Source organism: Meriones unguiculatus, chromosome 14, assembly GCF_030254825.1.
Source record: "Meriones unguiculatus strain TT.TT164.6M chromosome 14, Bangor_MerUng_6.1, whole genome shotgun sequence".
Taxonomy (NCBI): domain Eukaryota; kingdom Metazoa; phylum Chordata; class Mammalia; order Rodentia; family Muridae; genus Meriones; species Meriones unguiculatus.
This window is the reverse complement of record NC_083361.1, coordinates 14,855,438-14,868,442: the sequence shown is the minus strand read 5'-3', so window position 1 is coordinate 14,868,442 and position 13,005 is coordinate 14,855,438. Positions and strand designations below refer to the sequence as shown.

Here is a 13,005-nt window from a genome sequence, read left to right as displayed (position 1 = left end):
GCTTGTGTACTTGAGCTAAGATCTGGTAACAAAGTGTGCCATTAACTGAGAGGCCCTTGAGCTTTACGGAACTTCTCATTTTTCCTTCCTTCCTTTCCTTCATTTATTTTTATTTTTTAGGTTAGAATACAAAGCAATGGGTTCCATTAAGGCAACTTCATACACATACCATTATACTTTGCTCTCATTCATCCCCTCCCCTACCATCCTTCACTGTACCCTCTCATTAGTGTCCTTTCTTCTTCCCGCTGTTTCGCCACCACTGCTGCCCTATTTTAAGTATATTATGCCTCTATCCCCATCTTAAGATCCCTTCCTTCCCCTCCAGTGAAACCCTTTCTAGTTCTTTAGTATGAAAGCATGGGTACCCACCCATATATGAGGTAAGGTTTAGGCTCCATAACCTAGACGACTTACAGCATTTGTCTGAGTCTGGCTTGTTTCTCTTGACATTCCCAGTTGCATCCATTCTCCTGACAATACCACAAAGGTTGCCTTTTTCTTTCCCCTATTGCATGCACGGACCACGTTTCTTTGCCCATTCATCTGCCGATGAACATCTAGTCCCTTCCCTGCCCACGCATGCTGCAGCAGTGTCTCAGTATGTGACTTACAGCCCTCTGGGCGTATATCCAGAGGAGTTACAGCTGGCTCATACGGTAGATCTGCTTTGGGGGCTTTGAGAAACCTCCACAGTGATTTCTATGACTCCTAACAGCAGGAATGAGGACTCCCCTTTTCCCACATTCTCCCCAGCTTTGGTTCTTATTTGTTTTCTTGATGGGGTGAAATGGATTCTCAAATCAGTTTTCCCTGATCATTAGAGATATTGAATGGTTTTTTTTCAAATATTTATTGGCCATTTGTATCTCTTTTCTTAACAATTGTCTACTCTTTTCACTAGCCCATTTATTGAATGGATGACTTCGGCTTAGGGTGCTTAATTTTTGTCATAATTTATGTGTGTTGATATTAATCCTGTCTTCTATGTGGCTCGCCGACATTTTTTCCCATTTTATAGGCCCTCTTCACTCTGGAGGAGCTCTCCCCCTCCATGGTTCTGTTTTTGTAAGACAGGGTCTCTCAGTGTGTGCCAACAGGACTTCAAGATCATGCTGCTTCAGGTGCAAGTGCTCACATTATAGAAGGATGCCGCCAACTCATCTCTTCATTTGTTTGTTTGTTTTCCTATTTTTCTTTTTTTAAAAACAGATTTTGTAATCCAGGTATGGTATTGCATGCCTTTAATCCCAGCACTCAGGAGGCAGAGTCAGGCAGATCTCTGAGTTCAAGGCCTGCTTGGTCTACATAGTGAGTTCCAAGACAAACGGAGCTACACAGAGAAACACTGTCTTGAAAAAAAAATTTTTAAGTGTTTCATTCACTACATTCTGGTTATGGCTCCCTTACCTTCCTCTAACTCCTCCTAGTTCCTCCCCTTTTCCCCTCTCATCAGGAGCCACACCCTTTCTGTCTCATTAGAAAACAAACAGGGATGTAAAGAATAATAATAAAATGAAATAATAATGCAAAAACAATCAAATAGGAATAGGAAAAAACAAGCAAAAGAAGAGGGCCAAAGAAAAAAGCATAAGAATGTTATATAGATACAGAGACACACAGATTTGCACATACAGGAATCCCATAAAAACACAAAACTGGGAGCCATAATATATATAAAGGACCTGTAAGGGTTTTTGTTTTTGTTTTTAATGCTCTGACAAACCATGAAAACAAAGAACCTCCAAAGATACCATTAGTTTGTTTTCTGTTGGCTTCTATTGCTGGGCATGGGCTCTGGCCTTAAGTAATCTTTTTTGGGGGGCAGGGGGCCGACGTGGGTTAGAGACAGGGTTTATCTGTTAACAGAGCCCTGGCTGTCCTGGACTCACTTGCTCTGTCAACCAGGCTGGCCTCAAACTTGCAGTGATCTGCCAACCTCTGCCTCCCAAGTGCTGGAATTAAAAGCATGAGCCAACATCCGGCCCCCTTAAGCTGCTTTCCATCCTTATCAGTCACCTCAGATTCTGGGAGCTCCTGTGCTCATTTTTGTATTTGTTTATAATATTCCTTTTTGTTTGTGTGATGTGCTGGTGATGGAACCTAGACCCTTTTGCATGGAGGGCATGCATTCTACTACTGAGTGCCCCTCCCCTACCTTCTGATGGCCCAGGCTCTTCTTGTCTCTCTTGCCCTGACCTGGCTTCTACCATATCCCTGCAATAACAGGATCCTGATGGTGGCCATAGTGTTTAGACCAATCTAGGCATGAGAGAGGCTTGTTGCTAGTGGGTGTCTTAAGGACAGTGCAGAGGGAGAGGTGTCCTTTGCCACCAGCCTCTATGCCATCCTCTTCCACTGTCCCCTTCTCCCAAAACCCTGCAACAGTTTTGCTGGCAGCCAGTCCCCAAGACGGAAGTAATTGCTTTGGAAGGAAACAGCAGTCTACAGCAGCCAGCTTCCTTCACAAACAGCAGGGTTGGCCTGCCGAATTTCCTCAGTTTTAACATGCCAGCAATTGTAAGACACACCATCCATCAATTTAATAACAGCCTTTTAGAGCACAGGAGAGAGAACGCTTTACCTCCATGGATGAACACTCAGATTTATTCTAAACCTCAAACTATCAAATGGTAAGGGGGGAAAGTGATTTTAGATACAGGAATTGTAGCCACAGCCAGAGTTGCTCTCAGCACAGTGGCCCTGAAGGTCCCTAGGGTCCAAGGGTCGAGTGGGGTGAGGCTGATTGTTTCTGGGTCCAGGGCTCCAAGTGGCTGTGCCACACAGAGGACAAAGGTCAAGCCCAGACCAAAAGGGCTGAGGCAACTGGTTGGCAAATGTCTCCTGCAGGCTGGGGTTTCCCTGGGGCACTCAGACCTACTGAGTGCCCCTCCCCTGTGGTCACCAAGCAGGTTGGCTCGTCACAATCGTGGAGCCAGCTGCCTCCTCTGGAACATGTCCCTGGCCTAGGTCTGCTGGTTCCCTGATGTTTCCCAAGAGAGAAAGGATGCGCTTCCCTCAGACCGCCTCCACATCTTGCAGAACATTTGGACAACAGAGAAAAGACCCACCTTCCACCCCAGCACACCCCTTCTGGGCACTGGATCCCAAGTTATAACCTCACGCCCAGCTTGCAGTTGGTCTCTGTGGTCTGCCAGCCTGGCCACACCACAGCGTCTTATGGTTGTTGCTTTCCCCACTAACCACTGCACATCTTAGGGTGCCTGCACAGCTGTGTGGTGAGCTTATTTCCACAGCAGCCTTCGCCTGCAGAACAAGGCTCCTCAGCAGAAGTCTTTCACCCCGGGGTCACTAGGCTGAGGGATTCCCACGGGGATGCACCTGTCTGTGTTAACCTGTTGGGGGTGAGCGTCTCAGCATCTTCACGAGCACACTCTGTTTCCACCCCTTCTTGACTTGCCACCCTCCCACTTTCCACGACACCTCTGGGGGAGAGAAGCAGGCCATCTGGAGGTCTCCCACCGTCTTGCTGAGCTCCCCTCGTTGCCTGCAGGTTAATCGATGGCACAAACATCACCACCGAGGATGAGCACATGTGGCTGATCCCCTTTTCCCCTGGGCTGGACCATGTGCTTATGATCCACTTTGACAGAGCCCAAAGCATTGCTGGCCTGCGCCTCTGGAACTACAATAAATCTCCCGAGGACACCTACCGAGGGGTAAGCCGGGCAGAGCGGAGTCCACTGTCAGGAAGGCAGCATGATGAATGGCTGGTGTGGGTGCTGGAGAGAAGCATAAATCCTCCAGAACCTTCCAAGTAGAGGGGGGATGACATCCAGGGAGAGAGCCAGCTGCGTTTCCTTTTGCACACAGCGGACATAGCCCGTAGCCCACAACCAGGGCAGCCTGGGGAACTGCGGGCTCGTTTCTCCTGTGACTGTGGGTCCCCTTCCCACACAGTCCAGGCTTGCAGTGTCCGCTGTGGGCCTGCTGTCCACTGAACAACAGAGTGTTGTGAGGCAGGCTTGTGTGCATTCCTCATTTCCCTGGGTTCTTACCCCGCCTCCTTTCGCTGCCCCACCTCTCAGGGTTCTAAGGAAGGCTGGGAAAGCATTTGCCATTCTCCTGGGGCTACACAGCTAGAGTCTGGTCTCAGTCGTCAGACACGAAGCTCACACTCTCTTTCAGTTGCTGGTGGGAAGGCAAGTGTGGCAACTGGCTTGGAGGTCTTTGCAGTCTGCTGGCAGATCCCAGCAGCATGGCTAGCATGTCCTGCCTGGACAGCATGTGCTCGTGTGGGTGTTCATGCGTGCATTCATGCATGTGTGCATGTGTGCACATATGTATACTCAGCAAGTGCTCAGAGCACAGTGCTACTACCTGTCAGCCTTGAGGCTGTCAGAAGGACCAGCTGGGTCTCTGCTATGAACCCAGCAAGGACTTGCCAGGTGCTGAGAGTAGGAAGATGGGGGCTGCACCCACCTTACAGGTGGGGAGGAAGGTGGAGGGAGGCTGGAGGCCTGCACAGACTGGTGGTAGAGTATGTGCTCCAGAGCTTGTGCCCTCGACCATCTCACCTGACTGCTACAGGCCACTGCCACTGGTGTCTGGGGTCCCCCACCAAGTGCCATGCCATGCCTCTCTCAAACACACACATGGGAAACACAGGTAAGTATCCTCAGGACAGGGACTCACTTCAGGTGTCCTGTTCCGAGCCCCAGCGTTGTACTCAAGATGGAATGTGACTGTCACCAGAACTCAGAGGTGGCCAGGTGTCCTGACCTGGTAGAAGAGCCAGCCACTGTCTGAGGCCTCAGGCAAGCTGTGTCTCCTTTGCTAGGTCAAAGTCGCCCATGTGTCCCTGGATGGCCTGTGCGTATCTCCTGCAGAAGGCTTTCTTATCCGAAAGGGGCCTGGCAACTGCCATTTTGATTTTGCACAAGAAATCCTCTTTGGGGACTACTTGCAGACCCGGCTACCACCAGCGCCCACCAGGAGGTGAGTGAGTGGGGCTAGCCCACAGCGTCCTTTATGTGTGCACCCTCAGGGCTGGAGCTGCAGTCACTGTGCTGTCCAGAAACACCTCTGGCTGCAGTGGCTGCTCCCCTCTAGCCAGCAGGATATGTGGTTAGGAGAGTGACCCCAGAGGCACATCCCAGTCAACTACCTGTCAGCTGTATGTCTTTGTACGGTGGCTTTTCCACTGTGTCCAGGTATCTGCATGTTTGTTCAAGTTAAACATGTCCCCACCTCTAGGCAAGAGTCTGTGACAGAAAAGAACCAGGTCCTCCACTGCACCCCTCCCCCATACAATGTGTTTCCCCTGGGAGAAGAGGAGGTCATGCAGGAGCCACTGTGCTGCTGTCTCTGCAGTCCATGGCTCAGGAGTGTCTCTTGGTGACCCTGGAATGGAATCGCTCATGGTACTGTTTTGGTCTCTTTCCAGGCTAGATGTAAAGAGCCTGGAGCAAGCCAGCATGGACTACGAGGCCCCACTCATGCCCTGTGGCTGTATCCTTCCCCCGGACAGCACAGAGCCGGGCAGCTGGGGTCCCACACCGGGAGAGTGAAGCTAACGAAGGCAGCAATAGGACGTAGAAGCAGCATGGGTCCCCTCTGCCCCTTGGAGACTGGGGTTGGGGAGGTGGCACAGAGGGCTCAGCTGAGGGACTGGAAAGGAGACAGGAGACCCAGGGACGGGGCAGGGAGAAGTCAGGGACAGAGGCAGCAGGAGCCCCTCCTTCCTGCTGTGACCTCATTGCATAGGCAGCGGAGCATCTCCCCTGGAAGCAGCCCACCTCCCAGCCATGAACACTAAAGCACCAGAGCCAGGCATGGTGGAGGCAGGGGATCAAGAGTCCCAGACTGTCCTTGACTACATAATGAGACCCTGTCTCTTGAAAAAAAAAGAAAGAAAAGAAAAAAAGAAAGCTAAAAGCTAGAAGCAAATGGACCAAGTCAGAGAAGTCAGATAACTTGCCCCACCTGTGTGGGGGTGTCCAGCTCCAGAAGGAAGTGGTTCCTTTGCCTGTAGCCTGGGGTGTCTAGGCTCTCGGGACTTCCACTTCTGCTCCTAGGAACTGGGGTTGGGAAGATCAAACCGAGGGGGACAGGTGTTGCTGTGAGCACATTGACCTTATCTGTAGGACTCACTCTGCTGTGGGCTGACCTGAGGCTTTCCCCCATCCACAACAAGCTTATTCCCATGAACTTGAAAGACGGAGGAGGGAAAAGGTTTCTAATCATTTCCTAACCAGGGCATCTGAGACATGACCACAGAGGCGTGGTCCCAGCACTGCCTGTCCACACAGTCCTTCCAGTTCCCTCCCAGGGCAGTGGTCTGGCAAGTGTGATGCTGTGTTCCTCTTGGCAGGCATCCGTCTCTGGGAGAGAGAGAGACATTTCCGACAACAAACATCCCCTCTGCCACTGTGCGGCTTTCTTCTCTGGAAAACTGAGCTTCTCTCTTCCTTAATCACAACCAAGTCATTTTCCAGTTCCAGCTGCTGTCCAGCTGGGGAGACCCCTACTACATCGGCCTAACGGGGCTGGAGCTGTATGATGAGCATGGGGAGAGGATCCCGTTGTCCCAGAACAGTATCCTTTCCACCGGGAGCAGAAGCCAGCACAGAAGATGCTGCCACAGGCGGGGGCAGGGTCCCAGATCTGTAATTCTAGCTCTCGGGAGGTGGAGGCAGGAGGAATTTTGCGTGTGTGAGGCCAGCACAATTTTGAGGGCAGCCTGAGCTATGTAGCAAGGCCCTATTTCAAAAGGCCAGATGAGGGTTAGATGTGTTAATGTACACCGCTAATCCTAGCACACAGAAGACACAGGTAGGCAGATCTGTGAGTTTGAGGCCAGCCTGGGCTACTTAGCAAGACCTTGTCCCAGAATGTAAAACAAAATGAAAGACCTGATGGTGATTGATGGTGTAGTGATGATGATTATGATAGGTATGATAATGTGATGCTAGTGATGCTGGTTGTTGGTGATGCTGGAGATGGTGATGATGAATATGGTAATTATAATGTAATGATGGCGATGATGATTACAGTAGTAAAGATAATGTGATGGTGGTGGTGGTGATATGGTAGGATGCCACTGAGTCCTTAGAGCTACTCCTAGCCACACTCACCAAGGCTGCTCCATCTGGTTCTTTCCCATGGTTGAGAGTGCAGGGAGATTCCTACTAAGCACAGACCCTTCTCAGAGGGCGTAGGCACCTGGTGATCTAAAGGCTCCAATAGTCTGGGAATTCAGTGGGAGAGGAGTGATTAACCTCTGCTCCTGGTGTGCCCACGCTGGTTGTTGGTTGGCCCAGCGGGTTCTGAAATATTTCAGTTCGGTGGTTGATATTGTTAAATGCAATGCCAGCCTCTGGAACTTAACTTTTGATACAAGGCCCTCAGTCATGTGGAGTGACTGTGACTAAGCCAAAGGACCCCATGGATGCCTTAGCAATGCTGACTCCTGGAGCTCTTGTTATCAAACAGCCTCCCTCTCCCAAACTCAGCACTTCCAGATGGCTCCTGCTATGCTAGGCACTGCTAGAATATACCCTGTGCACCCCACAGAAATCTTGTGAACAAAATATTCTAAAATCCAAATTGTCCAGGGGAGGAACCTGAGACCGAGAGGTGGTTTCCCTGAGGGCACACAGCCCGGTCGGAAAGCTCTGAACTCTCCTGTGTCTTCTGTGTTACCTGCTTATCCTCAGCAGGCCCTCCAGGTAGGGACATGCTAGCATAGCCCCAGAGTCCTGTGTGTGCCCGGGGCCCTGGGTGTCTCTGGGGCTACTGTCTTCCACGTAACTTAGTGAGTGACGACCTCCAAGGGTACACTGATGTCAGCAAGACAGCTCGTACCAGTGTCCTCTGAGGTTCTCCTGTCCATCTTGGAGCACAGGCGTTTCTGTCCCTGTTACAGGGGAAGTATCAGTGATATCCAGTGGCTTGCCTGAGACTTCCTGACAGAGATTTCCCCTGTCACAGTGAAAAGCTGGACCCAGATTCTGCACATGCCCTTAGGGGTCCCTTCTTAATCAGCTCCTATTGGGCCAAGGTCGTGACCTGCAGAGCCATCTTCCTGCCCACGTGGGGTGTGAGCTGTGCTTCAGAGCAGTGGCAGTACCAACACCCCATCCGTGCTTCTGCAGACCCTTCATTTCCAGCTAGCCCACCTGTGCTCCCTGACTTGGAACTTGACCCTTACTTAGCGCCCCCACCCCCAGCACTTCCCCTCAGCTACAACCCCATTTTCTTAGAATGCATCTATTTTCACGGTCGTTTCCCAGCCTGCTGGGGTGTAAGGCACCAGCCCAGCATCTCCTGAGAGAGTGCGGACAGCTCGACACGCTGGAGAGTGACAGACACACTGTGCACAGCATTTGAGTTTGGGTTATGACAGCTTAACCTACGCCTCAGATATCGCTGCCTTCCCAGACAGCGTGAATGCGCTGGAGGGGGTATGTGGGGACGTGCGAACCCCTGACAAGCTTATCGACCAAGTCAACGACACCAGCGATGGCAGGCACATGTGGCTGGCCCCCATTCTGCCTGGCCTGGTGGGTACCTGGCCCTGGGACCAGTGACATTTGGGAGCCATCAGAGAGATAGCCATCAAAGTGGTGCACAGCTCTGGGTGCAGCCCTCCCAGGCCATCGAGTCCTTCCCTCACTCCATGGACTTTATCCAAAAAGGCACCAGCTGTGTGGGGAACTCCAGGGACCTGAAGTCAGGAGTCCCCATACAATTGCTGGAGGGTAGGGTTCTCGTGTGCATCTCGCTGCCTCTTTCTGTCAAGGCCCTCTGCAGCCCACTCCACCCTGGCATCTTCCTCATTTCCCCCACTCCTTATGTCACTGCCCGTGGCCAGTGTGGCCACCTTGCCCTCCCCCTGGCCCCAGGCAGCATGTCAGCCATTCTCACCGCTGACTGCCTTTCCCAGTCTTCAAACCCTGCTGTGGGCCTAATCCATTATTGTGAAGGTGGGAAGAGGTCCAGGAGAGGGTGTAGGCCATCAGCCCCCTCCACCTCAGCCACAAGGCCTGGCATCAGAGCATGGTGGGAGCTGGGGCTCCTTTCCTGCTCGTGTAACTGGGTAGGAGCGGACATTATCTGCTCAGAGGAGGCAACAAGTCCCAAAGACCACAGGGCCAACTCCTCAGCCCAGTCTTCTGCTACAAAGGATTACGCACAGCCCCGTGGTCCTTAGACCCCAGCCAAAAGCAGGAATCACTGCTGTCCTCTGCCACTGTCATTCTCCTAGTGGGGACCTGAGGGTCTGAGGGGAAGGACTCTACCCAGCCATCACTGTTCCCAAGCCATCACATGCCACAGGACCCACTTGTACCTACTTTTTGTTTGTTTGTTGTTTATTTGTTTGTTTGTTTTTGGTCTCCAAGTGGCCCCCTGTGATGCTGAGCCTACTGCACAGACTCCTCTCCTGCTAATCAGGGGCTGAGTGCCAGCCACTTAGTGCTCCCTCAGCAGACATGGGTCATAGGACTCGAGCTTTTCTCTAACTCTGGGAAGGACAAATGGGTCAGGGCCATGCACACTGTTTGGTAGGGGACGCTCCCGGCCGCTGCAGGTGGAGACTGTCCCTGGGCCTAAGGAATGGAGGAAGGCTGGGCTGCCCTCAATTCTCAGCCAGTATTAAAAGGGCCACAGCAGCAGGAGGCGGCAGGCCCCCCCAGAGCCAGCTCAGCAGTTTGCTCCAAACGCAACTACGCGTGACTTGACTCGAAATGGGCTCCAAGGAGAAAAAAAGCCACGGAACTCCAGCTTCCCACATGAAGAGTGCTGCCACTGGCACCTGGGGCCCACCAGCTCCCTGCCCTGGTGCTCTGGGCCCAGCCCGTAGCTCCGTCTCCAAACACAGCTGCTTTAATTAGCTTTGCTCTCTGACAGGTGAACCGGGTGTATGTCATCTTCGATCTGCCCACCACTGTGTCAATGATCAAACTGTGGAATTACACGAAAACACCTCAACGAGGGGTGAAGGAGTTTGGCGTGAGTCCTCACTAGCTGGTGTGGGAGATCATTGTGCTTGCTGGAAATTAGGCTGTGGGCAGTTATCATTTGCTGCAGTTTGGTCTCTGTCCCCAGATACAACCTTGGAAATGCCTGATCCTCAGAGCAGGGAAACCTGCCACCCAGCCGTGAATTCAGACAGGCCTGGAAATTATCCAAAGCAACCCCTGGACTCGGCCCTGGCATTGGTGGTGTTGGCCCTGGTCTGGTGTTGCCCTTAGGACTCCCTCTAGAATCACACAGCCTTGGGAGGCAACTGGATGGCAAGGTGGAGAGAGCAGAAGCCATGGGGACCCTGGAGATTGGGTCTGCCTCCATCTCTGCACTTGGTCACCCAGTGTTGGGAAGCCCTGGAGCTTCAGCTTCTGAATCTGCAGCCCAAGCTGACAGCACATGCCCTTCATGCTGGTGTGGGGAGAGCCTGCTGCCAACAAGGGCCTTCAAAGAAGCTTGGGCTTGGGACAGCGGAGGGGTGCATTGCTCAGGGTTGGGGTAAATGTGGCAGGGGCAAGGCTCATTCCTACTCTTGTCTCTTAGCTGCTGGTGGATGACTTGCTGGTGTACAATGGCATTCTTGCCATGGTGAGTCACCTGGTTGGGGGCATCCTGCCCACGTGTGAGCCCACCGTGCCCCACCACACCATCCTTTTTGCCGAGGACACTGACTTCTGTCACCAGGAGAGACACAACATCATCAGGTACACCCCTGAGCTGCCCTAATGAGGATGGATGGCAGGGACGTGGCCTGGAAGCTGATGGGCCTTCTGTCTCCCCTCCTGCAGTAAGCCGGAGGAAGACCAGGACATACAGATGATGAATGAAAACCAGATCATCACCACTTCGAGGAGAAAGCCAGGCACTGCTGACCCAGGTGGGTGGCATGTGTCTGCCCTGAGCATCCCTGTCAGAGGCTTGGTCTGGGTGGACATGAAGCAGAGTACATTAACCTTGCCCTGCCTGCCCAATATCGCTTTCCCTCGAGGAGCCTGTCCCAGAGTGGCAAGCGGCTTCTGCCTGCAGGTCTTCCTTGTGGCCAGGAGAGAAGGGCAAGGCACACTGTGGGAAAACAGGAGAGGAAATCAAGTTGAGGGCTCCCTAGGACATGTGGCATTTGAGCTGGGTCCTAAAAGGTGTCTGGTAACATAGGCAAAGGCCTTTGGGGTGGCGTGGTAGAGCCTGCTCCATGAATGAGATATAGGCCACACAAGGTTCCCAGAACTCAGGCTAGCCAGGTCTCCACCTATCTGAATGGCCAGCTAGGTATATGGCTGCTCTCAAGGGCAGTGTAACTCACTCCTCCTGTTTTCTCAGCCTTACGTCCCAAAACCTGCATACGTGAGAAGGAGACCTCAAGGCGTTGGCGGTGCTGACTGGAACAGGAGGGGAGCCTCTTCAGGCTGCCTAGGCTCTATCACCAGCCCTGAACAGCACCTACATCCTTCATACTTCAGGGTTGGCCAGCTGGGACTCCAAGGGCTGTAAGAGTGTAGAGGAACAAGGAACTTGAATCATGGCCCCAGGAGCTATAGGGGTCAGATGAAAGGGTCAAGAACAGAGGAGCCGCCCCTGCCTCACTGGGACTGGCTGCTGGGAGCCAGCAATAGTTGGCTCCTCTCCGACGTCCATAAGAGCAGGGCTTGTGGCCCCAGAGTCCTAGGCAGCCTCTGACCCAGGCCCAGAACTTAGTACCATGACCCTGCTCACTAAGGGCAACAGAGCTGCTGAGAGGCCATGTGCCACGGCGGCTCCTCTATCCAGTGACTGGAGGCCTGATGGGCTAGTCCTAGGTGGCCTTTGTCCTCTGTCGAAACCTGATTCAGGACAGGTCAAGGGCATCCTGCTGAGGAGAGGAAGTGAGCTGCAGTGAGTGCTGAAACCTGCCCTCATCTCCTGCCTGCCTCTCCTCCCATCTCTCTCTCTCTCTCTCTCTCTCTCTCTCTCTCTCTCTCTCTCTCTCTCACACACACACACACACTCTGCAAGTCAGAGTTGGGAGGGCCTAGGCTCGGGGCCTGGCTCTTTTCCCTGAAGCCCAGAGCCCCATGCCTGTGTGTACATCTAAGAAACAAGCTCAGATCAGGGACCTAATCAGTCTCCCAGTAGTGGGTAATTTCTGGTTCCAAATATTAATCTGTTGTTTTCCTGGCTCGGGGCCCAGCGGGGCAGCGCCATGGTACTGAACTCAGTACGTTCTGATACTACCAAGAATCACAAAGGCTTCCAAGCAGCAACACCCAGCAGCTGTACAGATGTTTTAATTTGGAGCCAGCTGACGTGCAGATAGGATTGCTTCTCTGATGAGAATCCATCATCTCTGTAGCTTGGAGGGCTCCCGGCTCCTCCACTCACCCCCACGACTCCCAGGAGGGCTTTAACAGGAACCCAGCTTCTGCTCGTGGGGTGGGCTCATGTACATTTTTCTGGAACACCCAAGACTGACCTTGGTGTGCTCCCTCCAGACCCTTGGTGGCTGTTCATAGGTGTATATTCCATGCAGCCTCAGAGGGAAGGCACTGGTACAAGCATTAACTCTCAAATAAATGTCTATTTTTCTTACAAAATCAATAAAAGATGTTATTAAGAATAGAGTGTGGTGTGCTGGATGGGGTCAGCCCGAGGGGGCCCTTGTTGCCTTCAGCCCTAAGCCAGAGTCCATCTGAGGCTTTCAGAAAACTCAGGCATGTGCCTCCCTGAGCTCAGCTCCCACCACCTGCAGGTGGGGACGCAGCCCTGGACCCGCTTCCTCCATGGAGCCCACCTGCCATACCACGTAAACAGACACCAGGAAGTGACGCATACATTACACAACAGGCACTCACCGTTTAGTCCATGTTACATATGAAGGGGCCGGGGCACAGAGAGGCTGTGTAACGTCCCCAGGACACACAGCTTCGAAAGTGATTAATGAATGCACAAATCCTCAGGTGACCACTGGGGAGCAAGGGTGACAGTCTTTAATCACAGGGTTTCACTTGGGGCCCCTTCAGCCCCAGACGCCTGGTTCCTGGG

The 13,005-nt window shown here is 52.7% G+C and overlaps 1 protein-coding gene across 7 annotated transcripts in view; it reads left to right on the top strand.

The window, feature by feature from the left end:
• The window catches only part of Katnip (katanin interacting protein), a 171,949-nt gene extending 159,367 nt beyond the window's left edge, over nt 1–12,582 (top strand). For 6 of the 7 annotated variants that reach the window (XM_060366866.1, XM_060366869.1, XM_060366867.1 and 3 more), the window contains 9 exons: nt 3,515–3,680; nt 4,802–4,959; nt 5,408–5,472; nt 6,448–6,558; nt 8,386–8,525; nt 9,874–9,975; nt 10,534–10,694; nt 10,779–10,867; nt 11,308–12,582. In XM_060366866.1, the coding sequence (XP_060222849.1) occupies nt 3,515–3,680; nt 4,802–4,959; nt 5,408–5,472; nt 6,448–6,558; nt 8,386–8,525; nt 9,874–9,975; nt 10,534–10,694; nt 10,779–10,867; nt 11,308–11,366 (1,051 nt within the window). In that variant the 3' untranslated portion in view covers nt 11,367–12,582. Of the gene's footprint in view, nt 1–3,514; nt 3,681–4,801; nt 4,960–5,407; nt 5,473–6,447; nt 6,559–8,385; nt 8,526–9,873; nt 9,976–10,071; nt 10,249–10,533; nt 10,695–10,778; nt 10,868–11,307 lie in introns of those variants that run through there. The other variant, XR_009585450.1, reaches the window with a different exon arrangement.
• The last annotated feature ends 423 nt before the right edge of the window (nt 12,583–13,005 follow it).